At 49.3% G+C, this 20,236-nt stretch overlaps 1 protein-coding gene across 4 annotated transcripts in view; it reads right to left on the bottom strand.

Moving 5' to 3' along the window:
- Positions 1 to 19,220, bottom strand: part of ZEB2 (zinc finger E-box binding homeobox 2) — a 113,950-nt gene extending 94,730 nt beyond the window's left edge. Inside the window, exons 1-3 of one of the 4 annotated variants that reach the window (XM_084209445.1) lie at positions 19,052 to 19,220; positions 18,849 to 18,947; positions 16,057 to 16,221 (exon numbers count right to left, since the gene is read on the bottom strand). In XM_084209445.1, coding sequence (XP_084065571.1) covers positions 16,057 to 16,129 — 73 coding nt within the window. In that variant the 5' untranslated portion in view covers positions 16,130 to 16,221; positions 18,849 to 18,947; positions 19,052 to 19,220. Of the gene's footprint in view, positions 1 to 13,875; positions 15,777 to 16,056; positions 16,222 to 16,331; positions 16,462 to 18,848 lie in introns of those variants that run through there. The other 3 variants (XM_084209444.1, XM_084209446.1, XM_084209447.1) reach the window with 3 other exon arrangements.
- Between the last annotated feature and the right edge of the window lie 1,016 nt (positions 19,221 to 20,236).

Genomic DNA, 20,236 nt, shown 5'->3' with positions numbered 1-20,236 from the left:
TCCCATATTCCAGCCCAGCGATCCAGGTTATCGAAAGTCTGAGTTATTTTTAAATGGATGGGGGGACAACTAAGCCAGGGCTCTCTGTGGAGTCGAGCAGGGGGACGAGGACTGTTCAAATCATGGAAATGTCAGTTCCAGCAATGTGTGCCTTGGATTATTTTTTTTTTTTGTGGACTGTCAAGAAGATTTTAAATCTTTAATATCTGTTTGTTGTCAGGTTTGCCTCCAGCTTTTTGTATCTGCAGGTCGTATTTTTTTGTTGTTGTTAGGAATTAGCATTTCTCATTTGCTAGCTGAAAGTTTAGGAGAAAGCACCAAAATGCCGATAAACAAAGTTCATCTCAGGGAAAATCTCTGTATGCATAACCTAGTTAACAATTCTTTCATGGTTGCAGGATGAAATTTGAAATGCATGTTGAAAAAGAGAGTTCCTACAGAAAGCATCGGTACTACCGAGGCTTTTCGAGTGCGCTGTACTAATTTTAAACGAGAAATCATTATGATTTCCGTGCCGTATTAGCATCTCTTTTATTTTCTGGTATCTCTGCTGCACTATTTCAACTCACTGCAGGTTGCTGTTACTTTTTTTTGATACCACATCGTTTAAACACACACCGGAGCTGAAGGCATTCGGGATTACTGGGGACTTCAATCAACATTTTTGGCCTTTGTAAAGGATCTTAGCCAAACATTTGGTGTAGTTAAACTCCAACTGATGCCACAACACACAGAATATCACTCCCCAAAAAGTGCAGAACTGATGCATTGTGCCATCTCTGGCAGCATTCGCTCAACGTTTGCTGCGACTGGGGAGGAAGAAAGATACGGAATGCACGGATTGATTTTCAAATTACCTCAATATTTTGAAAACATTTTCACCTGCATGCTGAGAATGCTAAGAATAGGCAGGAAGGCAATTGTGCATTTGCACAGCCTCCACTGCATTCATTTATAAATTACCTCATCACTGACTGAAATTAACACTGATTCTTACAGGCAATTTCTCAATTTCCAATGCTAATTACATTTTTTTTACTTTTAAATTCTGTACCACCTGTTTTGGGCAAGACATCTTAGGCAGCGCGACCGCATTTAATCACAATTTTAATTAACCGCCCTGTAGATGTGAAAAAGAAGCAATTATAATATAGATGAATGATGATTTTTCTGCATTAAATTGTTTTGTTTCCCTGGTATGTTGATTGTAACACAGCACACAAATACAGTAACTGTACAATTTTTTTCTATTGTAATTTAGTAATTGTTTTTGGAAAACCAGTTTGGGAATGAGTGACTTCATCTGTTTACAAATTGATTGATACTGTTAACTCACTGATTGCTGCAGCATACATTTTGTATTGCACAGCCTAGCATAAAATATAATTAGGCATGCACAGACTTTGCAGCACCATTTTGGAATCTGAAAATCAACTGTAACCGAAGTGTGTTTTCCTTGAGCATCCTCGTATCAGCCGCGGCTGATGATACGATAATCAACAAACAATGGGCTTTTCCCATCCTGCCGCTGGTAGAAACCCTTGGATTTAATCTGATAGCCTCACACTGTAAGGGTTAGAGTTGGCTTTTTTTTTCAGAATGTGCTTTGCCAGGCCTGGGAGCCGAGGGCTGGCAAGTCTGCAGCTTGCCCAACTCCCTCAGATCGCTATCGGGAAGGAGCGGGCGAGTGATGGAAAGAAACAATGATGGCAAAAAGAGCCGCGGCTCACAGAGCGCGGGGATCGTTCCTGACACGCGTGTGCTGTGGCACCGGCTATCTCCAGCTACACGTTACAGGGGGAAAAGAGCTCAATCTGACTCATGGCTGGCAGACACAGATCAGCCAAGTTTTATATATATATATATGTATATATCCCCACGGAGAAGCCCGAGACCGTTCCCATTGGAGGCAAAGCCTACTGGCTTTCCCAGGGAGCCAGGTCGCACCGGAGTGGAAAGGGAGCAGATGTGCAGCACTAGCAGCACCTGGGCTTTGGGACACAGTGCCACCACCACTGTGCTCTACAGCAACCCAGGAGCGTCCTGCTGAGCATCTCCCACCTTAGGGATGTACATTCCCCAGCAGAGGTGGACTGAGGGGCAGGGACACAAGGAAGGTGCACCTTGACATTTACAGAAGAGAGGTGGCAGCTCTCACCCTCCCCATCTCCTGTGCAATCCACAGAGCAAGAAACCTCCACCAAGAAGGACTTGCCAAGAAGTGAGACACCACAACTGCCTCTGTGAGACCACATCCCAACCAGACCAGCCATGTCACCCACAGTGCCCTGAGACCAAGAAGGACGGGGATGAGACAGACCTGGAACTGTCTCCATGGAAGCACAGGAGTCTCTGTGATTTGGAGGCAACTTGGGGGGCTCCTGGTCTCATCTGCTGGCCTGCTCGCTTTATAAATATTTGTTAAGAGGGCAGGACATAAAGTCTACTGTTCAGTAGGTGATTTTTGTAAGAATCCAGCTATCCATACATAAAAGGGTCTATTATCTCACTGTGGAAGAGATTTACATGCGTAACTCCCATTAACTCTTATGGGACTTAGGCACGTAAATCTCTTGTGCATCTAGAGAAGAATAGACCACATAAGGTCTTGTGATCTATACTGCTAGTAGGTTTAAGTCCCTTTCATTTATAAAGCTATACAAAAATTAACCATTAAAGCTTATTCTGTGCAAGCTGTCCCCCTACATATATCACCCAGCTCTGTGTTTGAAGTACTCGATGTAAACGCACACTGAGGAAAGGTACCGGAGCGAGAGAGCCCATTCATTTCAGTTAGTAAAACTGTCATCCCTGAAAGGAAGCAGACTGAGGGCAGGTAGAAAAATTGTACAGGTTTTGCTCAGCAGATTCAATTTCAGATTTAGGCTCTAGACTGCACTGTTTGGAGAAGGAATACTTTCATTTTGCTGAGCGCTACCTCCACCCCCTCCTTCCCTCTCTCCCATCCCTACTCACAGCCCCGTGCCCTGGACCAAAGGACCCTGAGTGGCTGGAGCGATAAAATCTTTGCACAGTCCAACTAAGATGCTGCATCTACTAAGGAAAAAGAAATAAATCTTTTATTCCATAAACTTGTTTAAGCTGAAATGTTCATTGGTAAGCCTGTAAAAGTGGGAACATCTGTGCTCCTGCTGGGATTTGATGTCTCATCACAAACCTTTCCATAAGCACTTTGTCTCTGGTAGGAGACAAAGAGGGAAATACCTGATCCTTGGCCTCAGTTGGGCAGCTCCTTCTATCCTCACGCACTGACCTACTGAGCATTCCTCCCAGCAGCGAGCTGCCTCCCAGGGCTACCTCCGCCATGGAAGCTGCCTAAATAATCTCTTAGCAAACACTTGCAGCAAACCTGAAGGGAGTTTAGAAAGGCGACGAAGAAGGGGAGAAAAAACCCCGAAACTTTCTCCAGATAAAGCCTGCGGCATCTCTGGGAGAAGAGAACCCAGCCTAAATATAGCTCCACATGCTCACATTTTCTCTTGATGAACTGCTGAGATACAAAGTTGTGGCCACCTAATGAACATAGAGATATATATTCTAATCTTAATCCAGTTTCCTGCTCCCTTCCATTAGCCCAGCTGTCTTTCTCCCTGTCAATAGTCCCCTGACTACGCTTACAGGTATTTGCAAGACACTGCTTTTATCCCAGCAACACCGCTGAGATGATATGTCACTGGAAAAGTCCATCCCGCGCCCTGCCTGCGCACGGGGTAACCTCTCCTTAGGAGCTTATAAGAAAATCCACTGTTGAAATAAATAACAACTCTCAACAAATGATCAAAGAAGAAATAAATCTTTTACCCTTCTAAGACTTTTTAAAACTGAAATCCCATTTTTTAACTGGATAACAGTTAAGAGGCTACCGGCCACCTATTTTTCTGGGAGCTACGTTTTAAGCGTTTGCCACATGGATGTTGGGCAGACAAACGAATCTGTGGTCCTCGGGAGCAAAAGCTTTTAAAATAAAGTTTGTGTGTAGTATATGAAAACATATTGTTTGGAATTTAAGTTCTAATATCTAGGAATAAACAGAGCATTAAATCAAGCAAAACTGTGACAAGGCCAATATGCACATGGATGATGCCAGCGAGGCATCTCCAGCCCTTTGTTCACAGCTTAACAAAACTGTGCCGTCACACCACTTTAGCTCAACAGTGCCTGTCGAATGGGCATCAGCAGATCAGCCAATGCCTGTCACACACACAGCTGAAAAACTGTTTGAAAGCAAGGCTTACTTTAGCACAAGTCTGGTAGGAAGAGTGAGAGGGATTTTTAATCATCTGGTAAAGACTACAGATATATATTTAGGGAGAAAATATATATTTATTGTCAGCTTTCTTCCTCAGGAAAGTAACACAGTTTTGCTCTTTTTCGCCTCTAAGGAGGGAGTGGGTCTTGGTGGCATTGCCCGTTCCTTGGTGTGCTGCTCCCTTCCACACTACATCAGATTTGGAATTATTTGCAAATAAGTAAAATTCTTTCAGGGTGGGAGGGGTGTCACAGGAAACGATCCCAATTTGTCCAAAAATCTATTAAAATTAAATTTTCACATTGTCCTGCTTGGAGACCCCCTCCTCCTCGTGACAGAGGATAAATGAAATAGCATATTCAGGGAAATGTTTGTTTTGATTCTAATGCAATTATCTTTGCAGATGAACGTCTCTCTGGGTTGTTTTTGGTGTGTTTTTTTTTTTAGCTGATCAAAATATGTTTTCATTGGTATTAACAACCTTCTCCGTCACTTCTCTTAACAGTCCTAGTGCAACATCGCTCCGCAAAGAACCGCAGCAAAACAAGCTTGTTAGCGCCAGCAACTTCAGCTCGGCACTTCTCTCTTTTTCCCAACACTTTTTTCCCCCCAATTTATGGGGGTTTTGACACACACCCCCTCCCCAGCCCCGCGGCACCGGAGCGGGCTCCCAGCGCTCGGCCCCTCGGTGGCGGCTCAGGGTGGGACCGGGGGGGCCCGGGGGTGACCGGGGGGGACCCGGGGGAGCGGGGGGCGGCAGCCCCGGGTGCTGAGCCCTCTCCCCCTGCCTGCCCGCCGCTGCTGTCAGCTCGCTGCCTGCACTTTAGCTGTCTCTTTCCCAGTCCCTACCCTGTCAGTTTCTGGGCTGCCAATTTCAACTTGAAGCTTGACTGGGCTGATTTGATGCAAATACCTCCAGGGAAAACCCTGAAACTGATGAACAGTTATGTCAAGTCGATTTTGCACCATCGGGAAAAGGTAACCTCTGCGAGAAAAAAAAACAACAAGGTTAAAGAGACAAGGGCTTTTCACGTGTAATACCACTGCTGCACATCTCGTTCACTGTTTACCATCCCTCAGAAATTGTAACTGTCAGAATTAGTCCTAATTGCAGATGCGAAAGCTGCCATTATAATAAAAACAGAGGCAGTGCAGGCATTAAATGTAGCAGCCTAATTTGTGAGACTACTGAAAAGGTAGAGTAAATGAATATTTCATTACTTTAATTACCAGGGACTACTCTTTTCTTGCTGTCTTATGATAAGTGTTGCTGTAACTAGCAACAGCAAACATCCACTAAAACATAAAGTGCAATAATAGTACTGCTGTCAGGATCGCTGCTTTAAAATACGAGCGGGAGGGGGGGAAGGGGGAAATATAATGGTTTATCTATTTCTTAGAGATCCGCAGGAGCAGGAGATAGAAACTCGTTTAACGTCAAAAAACAAAGAGGCGAGTAAACAGGTTTTAGTCAAAGAAAATAATGACCCGGAGGAGGGGAGGGGTGGGTTGGGGGGGGAGGGAGTTGAGGACACACTTGAAGCCCCAGAGCCGGGAGGAGCGCAGGCAGCGCCGAGCCGCCTCCCCTGCGCTCCCTCCCTCCTGGGAACGAAGTTTGGGGCTGCGCCGCCGCGGGAGCCCGGCCGGGCCCGAGGGGGGAGAGGGGGGCCCGGCATCCCGGGAGCGGCATCCCGGGAGGGGTTCGCACCTCGGCCCGGAGCGCTTCTCTCGGCAGCGCCGGGACCGCGGGGGTGTGTGCCCCGTCCCCCGCCCCACGGAGGCGGTTCACACCTCTGCCCCGCGGCCGGAGCGGGGGGGCCGAGGCGGCTCCGCACGCCCCCGCCCCAGCGCAGCGCCGCGGCGGGCGCGCCTCCAGCCCGCTCCGCTCGGCACCGCTGCGGCGGGCGGAGGCGAGGATGCTCCCCGGGGGCGGCGGCTCTCGGTGTGTGCCCCGCCGAGTCCCCCACCCGCGGGCCGGGCACGGGGGTCTCCGGAGGAGGGGGGTCCCGGGGGATGTGACCAGCGGCATCCCGGCTTGGGGCGGGGGGGGAACTCTGAGTCCGCGCCCGCCGGGGATGCCCTGCCCCGGGGGAGCCTCCGCGCTCCGCCCCGGGCCCCGCTGCCCGCACAGCGCCCGCACGTCGGGGCCGCTGCCCGGCCGCGGCTGCAGCAGCCGCTCCCGACAGACGCGGGGAAATTTGTCAACAATTCGCAACCACGCTGGTAATTACATTCCTGGAATCCGCAGCGATAGATGTAAAGATAAGGGAGCTGCCTCGACTTTCCGCTGGGAATGATCTGTTTGCAGCGACCTATTCCTCTTCCTAGTCCTTCGTAACCACATTCCCCCGTTACGCCTCCTGCGCCTTCTGCCACTGGGCTCTCCAGAAACATACGTGACGAGTCGCTGCGCCTCACTCCTGTCCGAGGAGGCATCAGCTCCCTTCTCGCCTTTGTGTCCCCATCCCTCCGACCCAACTTTCCTGTCAGACCCGAAAAATATGCAAGGCTCGCACTGCCGCTGAGAAGCGGGACAAAGTTTAACTTCTCTGTTGGCAGTCGGAGAATAACTCCCAGGCAGGAATCAAGCAAAAGATCTGATTTGCTGAATTCTGCTCTTTGATTTGTATTTGTATGTTATTGCTACTGCTAAGGTTGTTGCCAACCTCAATTAGATCACAAATGAGATCAGTTTAATTCAACTCCCAAACTGTGACCTGACCATGGTCTGAAAGTATTCAAAAACGCATTTTAAGCCTTCCTTTGATTTCAAAAGGAATACTGCATGCTTGGTCATTCATACAAATAACATAAAACGTAATTATGGGATGATTTGGCAGATGACATTCCTGCCAAACGACGCTCCATGCCAGAGTCTGTAATGCTATGGCTGCTGTCCTGCTGCTCGAGAGCACAGCACCCTTGTGTAAGGTGGGAGTAATGGGGTGTGTGCGATGTGGAGGTGTTTAAATGCACTTGGGGAGGCAAATGCAACAGCAGCAGCCACGCCACCATGAAACCCCCCAGTCAGAAACTGCTGTATCACTTGGAAGGGAAGCGGATCCGCACTATCAAATCTCCAGGAGGCTGTGACAAAGGGAGCTTGCAGCTTGACACACGGGTAACAACATAGCAAACACCTTTAATTCTGTCATGTCTCATACCCTTTGCTTTCTCACACATTTGTGGCTGCTCTAGCATTGGCACCTACACTTAAAAAAGAAAAAAAAAAGAAAAAAAGAAAAGAACCCTCGACAATAAAAATCCTCAAATGAAGCAATCTTATTCCAGCTAAAAAAAAAAAGAAACACCTGGAAAGTTATTCTTCTGCCCAGTAAAGAAAAGTAACTTATTAGCTCCTGCTTCTAACAGCTCAGAAAAGAGCAGAAAGCAGCAAAAAAAAAGTTCACTTTTGGGAATGAGAAGCTCCCAGAAAGCTGTTGGCTTTCCTTGGAGCCTGGGAGCTCACTCGTACAGGTTTGCCGGCGTAACTTCTCAGCTATTCTGCTGCTCGAATGCGAATCCTAAATTGACCTTCCTGCCTCAGCAGTGCTTGGGAACGTTCCTAGAGAGGGCTTGGGTGATGTTACATCGGAGGGGGTCGGTACAGAGCGTGCCCGTGTGCTGGCACACACGCAGGTAAAGCCTGGAGCAGCCCTCTCCTGCCCATGCCTCCAGCTCTCCCCAGCCGGTGTCTCTGAGGGATTGATCCCGAACGCTTCAGCTGCCACCGAGTCCAAGACGTGTCAGGCTGAGTGGCTGCTGTGGCTCCAGCAGTGCCACCTCCTCTCTTGTCCCCCCCCAAACACCGCGGTGTCCCCACTCCGGGCCACCTGCAGGGCCCGGGCCGGGCAGGGCCCCGGAGAGCAGAAGGAGTTAAGGCTCTTTCCAGCATTACTGGGTAGGTTAATATCACAGCTGCTTGGTAAAGCATTATCCAGCACCTCACTTAACAAAAGCCTGCTTTTGCAAACAGACTCCTACTTTTCCCCAAGTGTCCAAAGGTGTTTACTGAAGTAAATCTGCCTAAATCCTCCATTGCTTGGGTCATGGGGGTGGTTAGGAGGGTGGAAGGTGTAGAGATAATCTCTTTTTGTAAATTCTGTAAATCTTCTGGGAAAAAATCAGGAATCTGTGTCACATGCCTCTGTTCAACTGGTAACATCTCGGTTAGTGTGCTCCTTATGAGTGAAATCTGCCATAGCAGCTACAGGAAAATAAGACATCCCTCCCGTTTCTCATTGTTCAAACTGTTCTTCCCTCTCAAAGTTCCTTTAGCACGTTTAATCTATTTGCTGATGGAGAGGAAAAAAAAAAAAAAAACCTGTTAGGATCTTAAAAGTGGTTTCTGGGAAAAAAAAATAAAAATGACAGTTTGGTCGGCAGGAGATAGTGTAGTTGAAAACTTGTCACTTGAGATTTCTGCACTACCCCGGTTATTCCAACACCAGCAACTGCATATTACTTTTTACATGTTGCAAATAGAGGCAAACAACACAGGAAATTTTGACAGCTCTGCCTGAAAGGGCTTAAATACTTCTCAGTAAGCAGGATCCAGTTATAAATAAACCTCCTCTTGGTGAGAAAAAAGTGGCTACGACCAAAGACCTCAATATTTTTCTAGAAAACTGTCTGATTGAAAGCACAGAAGAGCTTCTGAGAAACAAACAAACAGGCAGATATGGGGGGGACACACACACAGGGATGGGGGGGACAGCCAGAAAATGCACATGAACGTGACTACAGAACCCCACGAGGGAGCCCGGCTACAGAAACTTCCACAAATCTCGCCTTCCTCCTCCTCCTCCTCCTCCGTCCGCATTTTCTGGTGCCGCCGAGGATTCGCTGAGTCGCTGCTTTTCCCCGCCGGGTCGGGGCAGCCCGGGCCGGCCGCCAGCCCGGGGACACCCCCGCCACCGCCACCGCCACCGCCACCGCCGCGGCCCCCGGCCCGGCCGGCCGCAACAGCACCCAGCCACACACCTCACCAAAACACAGGGCGAAAAAAAATTCAAAAATTTAAATTTCAGCTGGGGAAAGGGCGATTTTGCCCCTCCAAGTCTGCCTCACCCCCTGCCACCCCCGTCCCCAAGGTCATGGTGAGTAAACAATAATAGTAATTAAAACAAAATAATAGGCAGCAGTCAAGAGCTGAGAGTACACACACCTGACCCTAACTATAACAGACTTCTCAGAGTAGAATTTGATCCCTCTCTGACACTTTCTACCTCAAGTGTTAGAGCGAGTGGCCATGAATAGTACAGGCATGCCATCTTGTAACACTATCTGCCTGTCAGAAGAGCCAAGGCTGGGTAGAGCAGGATCTATATAAGGCTTGTAACTAGGGGAAGCCCAACAAACAGCTACAAACACCTAAGTTATTTTACTCAGCCTCCACCCTTCTGCTTTTTCCCCCCTTCTTCTCACTCTCTTTTTTTTTTTTTTTTTTTTTTTTCCTTTTCATCTTGGCTTTCTGTTGCAGAATGCAAATGTAGCCTGCCGGCGGTGAATGGGCTGAATTGTGATTAAGAAGAAGAAGAGCTCCTTTCTTTGTTCTCCCCTCAGGGGATGTTTACTGGGAGAGACACAGCGGATCAGATATGAAAGGCATTCAGGTCAGCATTGATGTGAGCGAAAGTGAAATCATACCTAAGGCATTCAAAAGACCGCCGTGTCAGGGGTTCAGCTAACGGTGCATCTACTGTGTCTTCCCTGTTAGGCACAAAAAAAAAGGGAAAAAAAAAAGGAAAAAAAAATTCTCTCCACAAACAGGCATTTTTTAAAAAATAAAATTACCACAAAAATTATATAGAGAAGGAAAATGAAAAAGTTTTCCCTTGCTTTACCTCCAGAGCAGAAACTACAGGACTTAGTGCTCTTTGCCCTTATGATCACGGATGGGGCAGGTCGACTTGCATTAATTGTAGCTGCTGGGATCAGCATCCTTTTTAGGAGGAAATGAATCTAACCTGAAGTGTGAGCGGTTTTTCTTCAGCACACCTCTCCATCCCACTTCCCTCTGCACAGCACACGCACGCATAGGTGCGGGCGCATGTACACATGCACCTCTCCATGAGTCCCAGCGAGCTGCGTGCCTCATTTATTCTGCTCCTAACCACGAGCAAGTGTTCCCTGCCTCCCTCAGAAGCCACTCCGGGTGATAAAGGGCAGGGTGGCATATCAAAACAGCACAGCACACCTTCCAAAATGATCTTTCATTGACTTGGAAACTCCTCGAAACACTTTGCTGCAAGCTCGCAGCGCAAGAGGATGGGGATCGGAGGCGTAAGGAGTTGGGGCACAGCTCTGTAAGTTAAACTGCTGCAAGGAAAAGTCTAGGCATTGTCGTTTTATTCACCAAAAAAAACCCCACTTGATGAAGAAATATTTAGATCTTACTATTTTTTAAAGTCTATACTTCTCCCAGCCTAGTTATTCTCTCAATAGACTTTCCCAGTGGTTAGCTGACGCTGTTGGCATAAACAGAGATATGTAAATATGGAGGGGAAATATAGCAAATTACAGTTAAGCATACAAAGAGTTAGGAGGTGGCTGCATTTACAGGGGCTGGAATGAAAATGAAAACGACAGATCATTTTTAAAAAGCCCCAAAATATTAAGGAACAGGACTGGATGTCGTGTGGACTAACCAGCTCCACTATTCTGAATTTGTTTCCACCTTCAGAACCTTAGTTAAAATATGTTGTTTGCCTAATGCTCACATCTGCTTTAATGGTGACGTTTAATTCTGAAATATTTTCAACTAGTGTTTCTGCATCACAGATTTCTCTCCTTTTTCTCTGTACTCTAAAAAGACAACTAAAGAGCAATCAAAAAGGTGTCTGACTTGGCCATTCAGACAATTGCACCCTTGTGGGAATGCTGGAATGAATGGTACAGTGGACACCCCAGCACTATTGACGTTATAAACATGTAAATGAAACACATTAGGGCAGACAATCAATTGTCTGTGAGCACTGCAAACCTGCACTCCCTTTCTATGTGACAGGCACAAAATAGTGTCTACCTTGGGAAGCCATGGTCTTGCAGAAAAAAAGGACAAAGAGTTCTCTTTCACAGAGGAGAAAATGCACCTTAAAAGCACTGGGATAATGCAGATGCCAAAAACTGTTGTGAAGCGAAGAATTTCCTATTTCTTGGAATGAATGTGGGGCTGCTGTAAAAGAATCAACACCCTTCTTTCCACTCTAAAGGGAGACACACATTTTTCTTGGGGAATATCACCAGCCTGTCCTGAGACCTTGCATCTCAGTCCCCCATATATTTCCCCTACCTTGGGCAGTTGGCTATGTATAATTATCGATAATTAACTTGTAATGGTTTCCTTATCACTTTTTCTTCCCTTTTCAAATACGCCTTTTCCGAGCCATCAATGCATTTTCTTGCAGCAATTAGAAATTCCCCCAAAACTTTCCTTGCGAAGCATGTGCAATAAGCAAAACCAGTAATTACCGAATGGTCACAAATGGCAAACAGTAAATCAGGCACTAATCTCCAAATTCTCTGGGTTTCTCGAAACTCGGAAGAAAATAAATAGATCCGACCTGACACAGACAACAACCTCCCCTGCTCCATGCCACAGCTCAGCCTGGACGTGAATCTGCACCGAGAAAATGTGGCTGGATAATCATTACGCCCTGGCCACTCGCATTTATGGCATTAATTTTTAATACCTATCTCCAGGTGCTTTTCTGGAGGTGGTAGCAGTACATTTGTCTCGCTACCCAGCCAGCCAAGTCCCGGAGTAATCTCCTCGCAACGGATTCCCGGCCCTGGGGAGCTGCCCGGCCCCAGGAGCGCTCCGGGTGCCCGCTCTGCCCGCTGCCACCTGGGCTGCACAGGGAACAGCTGCCTCCTCACACCCCAGTCTCAGTCTAGCTGCCTCCAAACTTCTCCAGGCAGGGAAGACAAGACTCACTTCCCACTCACTAAAGGCAGCAGGCAGGCTTGCCTATTTTTTCCTTCTTTTTTTTTTTTTTTTTTTCCCTCTTTTTCAAGTGAGGAGTGAAGGAGGTTTTTCCCCCTTCCCCAGCATCCCTGGCAGGAGGGTGGGTGGGTATCTTTTAGGGAAAGGTTCTGAGCAAGCCTAATCGTCTCTGCTTGTTTGGTCTGTGGTCTTGGATCAGACGCCCTGAAAGCATTGAACTTTCTCCCTTTTCTTTACAACTGGAAGCGAGGTGGCAAAGGAATCAAAGAGAGCTGTTTACTGAAACTTTGGGGTAAATTAGATACAACTTTCCCCCCTCCTCCCCCCTTCGCGGGGATTTTAATTTCACTTTGGATTTTCGAGGAGGGGAGCGGAAAGGAGTGGGGCGGGTGGGGGAGAAACCTCAGCCAACAAACGCCAAACCACAACAGCACGGAGGGAAGGCGGCTCATCAGGCATGGCAGGGCAGGGCTGCCGGCCGGACAGACAGCGCTGCTGCCGGGCCCGCTCCGCTCCGCTCCGCGCCGCTCCGCACCGCCGCTGCGGCCGCCGGCGCAGCCCCCGCCTCCGCGGGGCGCCCGTGCGGAAAGGGGGCTCACTGCCCTCTCCTCCTCCTCCTCTTCTTCCTCCTCCTCCTCCTCCTCCTCCTCTTCTGCCGCCACTTCTCTCCCGAGTGAAAGTGCCGCGAAGTGAGTCAGGCGCTGGGAATCATCTGACTGAACTTCCCGGAGCTCCGCCGCATTCCTGGGCTGCCGCTCCCGCACCTCCCGCCCCCCCCGCCCCGCTTTCGGGGTCCTCTCCTTCCCATCCTCCCCCCGTCCCCGGGGGGCTCACCCCTCATTGATTTCCACATCGCCTCTCTCAACCCACCCCCCCCGCACACCTCTCCTCCACTCCAGCAGCTCTCATCAACCCCGTTATCTTGGAAAATCCCGAGCCTGCTTCCTTTCTACCCTATTTAGCTCCGCTGTAATTTTATCCAGCCCCGGTATCTCATCCCGAGCCTTGCCCATCCCCGCACACACGCAGACACGCACACAGGCGTGGAGCCCACCGAGGCATTAGTTGGATGATTCTGTTTTGTCCCCGTCTGTAATGTGTCTGGGATTCACTAACACTCCTCTCCCTTCCTTCATGACCATCTATTTTTATTTTCTTTTTCGTGGCTTTTAAAATTCATTTTGGTTCTGCTGCGTTTCTAAGGAATTTCTGTCCGAGTTCGATAAGCATCACCGTTCCTGGTGTTATCAGCAAAGACACAAGCTCAGAAGTAACATCTTTTCCACGATTCCAGGAAAGAAGAAAAATCCACTCAGTCCAGATAAATCCTAGGCAATTCCCAACGGGAAAGGCATTGGATACGTGCTTGTCGAGAAAGAGAAAATGAAAAAAAAAAAAAACCAAACCAACAAACCAAACCCACCCTCGCTCTACCTGCTCCTCAGAACCAGGGCATTTCTCACTCAGAAATGAATGGGAGAAACAAATTAGGGAGCACAAAGAGGAAAGAGGGGACAGACAGAAAGTAGGGAATTGTTTCCTTCCCCCCCACACGCACCCCGTGTCTTGGCCAGAGCAAGACACTGAAGGGAGAACTCAGCCCTTCGCATAAACAGCGCACACACACTTGAAGTTTGCAGGATCTTTAAGTGGTTACCTTAAAAATCGCAATTAAACTTTCGTCTCCCAAGTGTGGTGGCTTTTCCAAGTTAGTGCAGCTCCCTGAAAACACCTTTTTGCATGGGAACAACCAGAATCTGCCACCCCGCTCCATACGTGCTCCCAAAGACTTGGCTGCACTACCAGGATACGGTCCTGGTGTCCTGGGCAAACAGAGGCATCCAGGATTTTTTTTTTTTTTTTTTTTAGGGGGGGGGGGAGTAAGGGGGGTGGTGGTGGTGTTTTTTTTAGTACTCAAATCATGTTGAGAAAATATTAAACACGTAGATGCATCCCTCATCAGAGAGCATGTGATGGGTTTAACACGCTAAACTAATAGTCTTGCCTGGAAAAGCAAGGAGGCTGAGGGAGAAGAATAAAACCCCCTCAAACACTCAGAATATTCTTTACTGCAAAAGAGCACTTCTGGATGCGTTGCTTTAAATCTCATTCTCTTTTTCTCTCAAAAATGACTGTTTAACATAAGAAAAAAGGCTACTTGACACAAAGCTTTTGTTATCCAGTTGATCAGCAACGTGCTTTAGATACTTGTAAGGGGAAAAAAGCCCCACAACAGACATTGATTTTAGAAAATCAATAACCAACATTTAATAAAAAGAACAGAGGAAACACAAGAGAGGAGAGGGAAACATTACGTGTAATTTTAATGTCTACTAAATTACCCAGAGATGAGGGGAAGGGGAGGTCTCCTCTGTGAGGACCACCTTAAATAATGACAGACACAAGAGTAAAGGGTGGTGGTGGAGGGGGAGAGACTTTAAAAAAAGATAACAAGAAACGGATCCTTGGGAAGCTGCTCGGAATATATTATTTTAGTTGGCTTTTTTTTTTTTTGGTTTTTTTTTTTTTTTGTAATACTAAGCCAAGCAAATAGATCAAAGACAACACAAAGGGAAAAGCCAGTGTAACATAACGAACAGTTTCTGACTAAAATTCCTCTATCACTCCCCCATATGGCTCGACGCCTCCACCACAACAAGAAAAAGACACACACACGCACACACACACACACACACTCACACTCACAACCTAGAGAGAGGGAAGGGGAGGGGGGGCAGGATCATTTGTTTCTAATCAACATTCTCTTGTCTTTGTGTTTTTTGTTGTTGTTGTTGTTGTTGTGTGCGTCCCCCTCCTCCTTCAGCCCCCCTCCACCTCCACCTCTCCACTTAAATGAAGTAGCTGAGCTATAAGCGCACGGGTTCAGGTTCACACAAATATCTTCCTTCCTCCGGCTCCTCGAGAGGAAAGTTGTTGGAAGTGGGGCCGGGATGGCCATGGAGGGGCTGCGGGCGGGGAGGGGGAAGCTGGCGGCGGGGAAGCGGCTATCAGCCGGGAGAGAAAGGAAGAAACTAAGGGAGGGACGGGGAGAGACGGAGAAAGAGAGACCCACCACACCAGTGAAAGCTGCCAAATGTGAAATCAGCCCAGAACACCGCGTCCCACTGCGCCCCGGCCCTGCGCGGCCGGCGGGGACCGGGGGAGAGGGCAGCGACGGACAATCGGGCACCGAGCTCATTAGTATTATTAATTATCAGGGAGGAGGAAGTTTCATTTTCGAGTCCCTAACAATAAGGAAAAAGGAAAAAAAAAAAAAAAAAAAGAAGAAAGAAAGAAAGAGAGAGAGAGTCGCTAACTCGGTGCCAGCCCGCCTCGGGGTTCTCACGCTGCCGGGTTTTTTTCCCAGGGCCGCCCGCCCCGCTCGTTCCGCGCCGCTCCGCGCCTCCCACCGCCCCGCTCCGCTCCGCTCCGCGCCCCGGCCCGGCCCGCACTGACAGCGCCCGAGCGAGCCGGGCAGCAGCGCCGGGCGAGCCGGGCCGCCCCCGCCGCTCCTCCGGCGCTCCGCGGCAGCGGCCCCGCCGCTCGGGGCCACGGGGGCAGCGCCCGCTCCGCTCCGCGCCCGCGCAACAAACTTTGGGGCGCGGCGGCGGCGGGCGGGCGGCGGCGCTCCCCCCGCGTCCCTCCGCACCGCCGGCGCTCCGCGGCCGCGCAGCCCCGGCCGCTCCGCGGGACGCCGCGCAGGGAGGCGGGGGGCGGCCAGCCCCGGCTGCCGGGCGCCGTGCCCCCCTCCCCGTCCCGCTCCCCGTCCTGCCGCCGCCTTTCCCCCCACGGCCGCGGCGGAACCGGCCGGAAAAGTTTTCCCGGGGGGCCGTCTTACCGTTTTTCCTCCGGGGGTTGGCTTGTTTTCGCCTCTTACACCTGGGGCCATCCGCCATGATCTGCTGCTTCATTGATAAGAGTGGATCAGATGGCAGTTCGCATGGGCTCGACTCCCTGATTCAGCAGCAGCGGCAGCGGCAGCGGCAGCAGCAGCACGCAGGCTCTATGTAACGACCAAACACAGCGACAATGTGGGCATCGGGATGTCCCATTTAAACGCAGGGCGCCAACGGGGACCCCAGTTTGCACCCGAAAAAGAACCCATCCACGCACACGGCGAGGCTGGCCGTGCCGGGGGAGGTGGGACGCGGTCGGAGCGGGCTCCCCCTCTCTCCCCAGCCGGGCAGATTTCTTCTTTATTTATTTATATATTTATTTATTTATTTATTTATTTCTGCTCCCTCTCTCTCTCTCTCTCTCTCTCTCTGTGTGTGTCTCTGTGCGTGTGTGTGTGAGCGCGTGTGCGTGTGTCTCCCTCCCTGCGTGTGTGTGTGTGTGTTGCACCAGCAAAGCAGATCAGAGAGAGAGAGAGAGACAAGAATTACATCTCAAATGAGTCATAACTCATGACCGTATGAGGGAATGCACAGCTTTTACAGTAGGCTGTTTGACTCAATGCTAGGCGGACCATTTCCTCCTAAAAGTACTTTAATTTGACACTAGAACTTCTTTTCACGCGAAATCCTACCCTTCTCCTGCCTTCATTTTTTTCCCCCCAAAGTGCTCTCCAGCAAAGTGATAAGAGGAGAGGGAAACATGGCTCTCCCCTGTCCTTTTGGGGTAAAGCTCAGCACGGATACCTCCCCCTCCCCCTAACAACGAGGAGTGTAATTATAAACCTCTGTCACCTTTTTAGTCAGTTTGACAATATTCAGGGTTTCCCCTGCCCCTTAGTTAAACAAAGCTTCAGAGTGTCATTTTTTTTTTCCTTCCCAGAAAAGAAACAGAAATCAAAACTACCGCTGTCAGAGTTTTCAACCCTTCAGTTGGGTTTTGTTTTTTTTTTTTTTTGTTTTTAAGGAAAAAAAAAAAATACAAGCAACTTGTAAACTTTTAGACCTACTATGTGTGCCTGTGTGCCCGGGCTGGGCAGGAGGCTCTATCTGTCAAAGGGAGAGAGGGGCAGGAGCGTTTGGTTTGCTGCAAGAACGCTCCTGAAACTCAGTCCATCTCGAAGAAGATGCTGTAGCTTTAAAGATGCTTTGACTTGAGGATTAGTTTAAACAGGGGGCTATAAAAGATGTAACAGATGCAAACTGTAAAACAAGGGCAATTAACCCTTGCTCTCCTGAGCAGGATGCCCCCTCGCCTTCTCATCTATTGTCTTCTCCTGCACTGGGAGTTTTACATAAAACCTAAAAAATTATCACCTGACTCAACAATTTCAATATATATAAATGTATTTAAAGCATAGTGAGATTTTTTTCCCCCTCTTTTCCTCTTTCCTCTCCCTTGTGTCTTTTTACTTTGCTGGAGCTTCACACCAGAACTGAGCAGTGAAGTGTGCTGCTGTTGGCTCTTTTTATTCTGCCTGAACTCTCTCCTCAGGCGTTTACTGTTATAAAACCTGCTTGGCTATAAATAAAAAATAATAAATCTCCAAGCAGGTAAGAGGATGGGGAGATTGAGAGAGTGTGCGTAGGGTCAGCGTGTTTACTCACACTCTCCTGCCTGGGATTCCGCCTGGACAGAGGGAATGGGTGGCTCTCTGGATGTGCATGAATGTGGCTGAGCAAAGAAGAGGCTGAGAAATGTGCTAGAAACTTTAGTATTTGCTAGTTATTCCCGAGGCTGGGGTGGGCAATGGTGGCATCACCGCGGCAGATCTGCCAGGAGAGGAGAACAGCGGGGAGGGAGGGAGGACAGGCACCGAGGCGAGCCCGGACCCTCAGCCTGCCTCGGCAATTGGCGTTTTAATGCAAAACGACCAATGGTGAATTGTTTTAAATGCATTTCACTCCCTTCCCTGCTCTCCAGTCTCCCGTAAAAAAGTTGTCAATAATTTGAAACCTGCAAATTTCGAGAACACTTTTCTTCCCAGAGTACCGGCAAGCTTTTAAAAATATGTATTAATTTTAATTTTTTTTTTCCCTTTGGTAAACGACTTTTAAGTTCCAGTCTGTACTTTCACTTCTTGCTTTAGGCTCCCAGAAGCTAAGGTGTTACTTCACCCAGCTTCACAAAATAAAATATAGAAATGAAACCAACTATGCAGACAAAACAGCAAAACTTTCTGTTTGGGGAAACACATCCTTTGCCGGGGAGCCCTGCCCGGGGCTGGGGCTCCAGCGGTGCCCGGCCGGGCTGGCTCTGCAAGCTCAGGGCATGCAAAGCATTAACAGGTACCTGCAAACTTTCAGAGCTCAGATGTAAAACCTGAAATAAAAAGAGCAGGAGGTGGGTGGGGGGATGTTTCGGGTTTTTTTTTTTTTTTGCAGGAGGACGAAGTCCTTTCCTAACACTAAAACTTTTGCTGCTGCGTTTTAAAAGGCACCTCCCGTACCTGGCTGACAGGTAAGGGGAGCAGGGGTGGTGGTGGCACAGCCGCGAGCACCCCGAGACTGCTCATCCCTTCCTGGAGCGGTGCTGGAGTGACTTCAGGTTTCGGTTCAAAAGATTGAAAAAAATTAAAAAAAAATAAATTCTCCCCAAGTATAAACAATCCAGAAAAATTAAAATACTCTCGAAATGAAATAACCCCGCTGATGCATGAGATGGTGTGAGAAAAAAAAAAACAGAAGAGAAGAGGAAAAAAAAAAAAGAGAAAATGGAATTAAATTCCGAACCTACCTGCGAAGTCTTGTTTGCAGTTTTGGCCAGAAATGGTGAGAAGAAAAAGCATGAAGAAGCCGCGAAGTGGAGGAGAAAAGGTGAAGGGAGATGCAGCTCCTGGAGAAATTGTAAAAAGCCTTGCAAAGAGTTGTCGGAAGGACCGTTATTCCTGCTGGGCAGGTTAGGACTGATCTCTTTCTGCCACTCCAGGAAACACAAACCTGGGGACGGACTGACGTGTTACGCCTCTTCTAATGACATTTTTTTCTTTTTCTTTTCTGTACGAGCGAGAGGAGAGACCCTGCAACACACGCCACCTATCTTTGTGGGGAGGGATAATTGGAGAGCACCAAACGTGAGCATCATGTGGAAACGTGATCGCCAAGTTTCTCTCTGGGAAAGGATCTGGGATAGATTATACCTTGAAGTCTCCGCGAACGCTTTAGCGGCAGAAATGCAATTCCACCTCCTCCCGCCCGCCCCCCGCCCCGCGCCCGCCCCCCGCCCCGCCGCTCCGCTCCGCGCCGCTCCGCGCCCCGCGGAAACTCAGCGCGCCCCGCCACCGCATCCCAACCCCCCCGGGGGCTGCGGCCCCCTGCCCCGCCGATGCAGCCCTGCCCTCCCCCCGCGCCCAGCCCGCATCCCCGCCACCCCCGGGCCGCATCCCCGCTCACCCCCCCGGCCCCGAGGCGCATCCCTGCCCGTGTGTCCCCCCGCCGCATCCCCTTCCCTCCCCCGGGCGGGATCCCCCGCCCCCTCCCCAGCAGGATCCCGCCGGATCCCCTGCCCCCAGGCTGGATCCCTGCCGGTTCTCCCATCCTGGGGCGGGATCCCCGTCGGTGCCCCCCCGGCGGGTCCCCCCGCCGCCCGCCGAGCCGGCCAGGGCCGCATCCTGCCCCGCAGCGTCCCGCGGCCAGCCGCGCTCCGGGCTCCCGCCTCTCGCAGGGGGAAAACTTACCCTAACATAAAGCCTAGAAACTAAACTCTGTTCGGGTACTGCAAATAAGCTCCTGGCTTGTTTTGGTGCGGTTTTATTTTTATCCTTCACGCGTTTCTTTTGGGGCTTTTTTTTTTTTTCTCCCCCCCCCCCCCCTTTCATTTCAGCACTCATCCAGGTTATTTGAATAGTCAGCTAAATCTGATGAAAAAAAAAAAATCAACCAAACGTGCTGAGATCTTACAGTCTATCTGTTTTGTTCACAGATATGGATCAGGGGTGAGATGGGCTCTTTTCCTGGCTCTGCTTTTTCTTGGAAGTAGCTGGATGAGCAGAGAGAGACAGCGTGGACGAGTAACGCGTGGGGCTGAACTTCAGGGAGGTTACAAGTTTTTCACTTTTTTCAAGTATTAAAATTATAATAAAATTGCATATAGAAAAAAAAAAAAAGAAGAGAAAGAAAAAAAAA

Source organism: Fringilla coelebs, assembly GCF_963513975.1.
Source record: "Fringilla coelebs genome assembly, chromosome: 7".
Classification (NCBI taxonomy): Eukaryota; Metazoa; Chordata; class Aves; order Passeriformes; family Fringillidae; genus Fringilla; species Fringilla coelebs.
The sequence above is the reverse complement of the archived record's forward strand: the minus strand, read 5'-3'. Positions and strand labels throughout refer to the sequence as shown.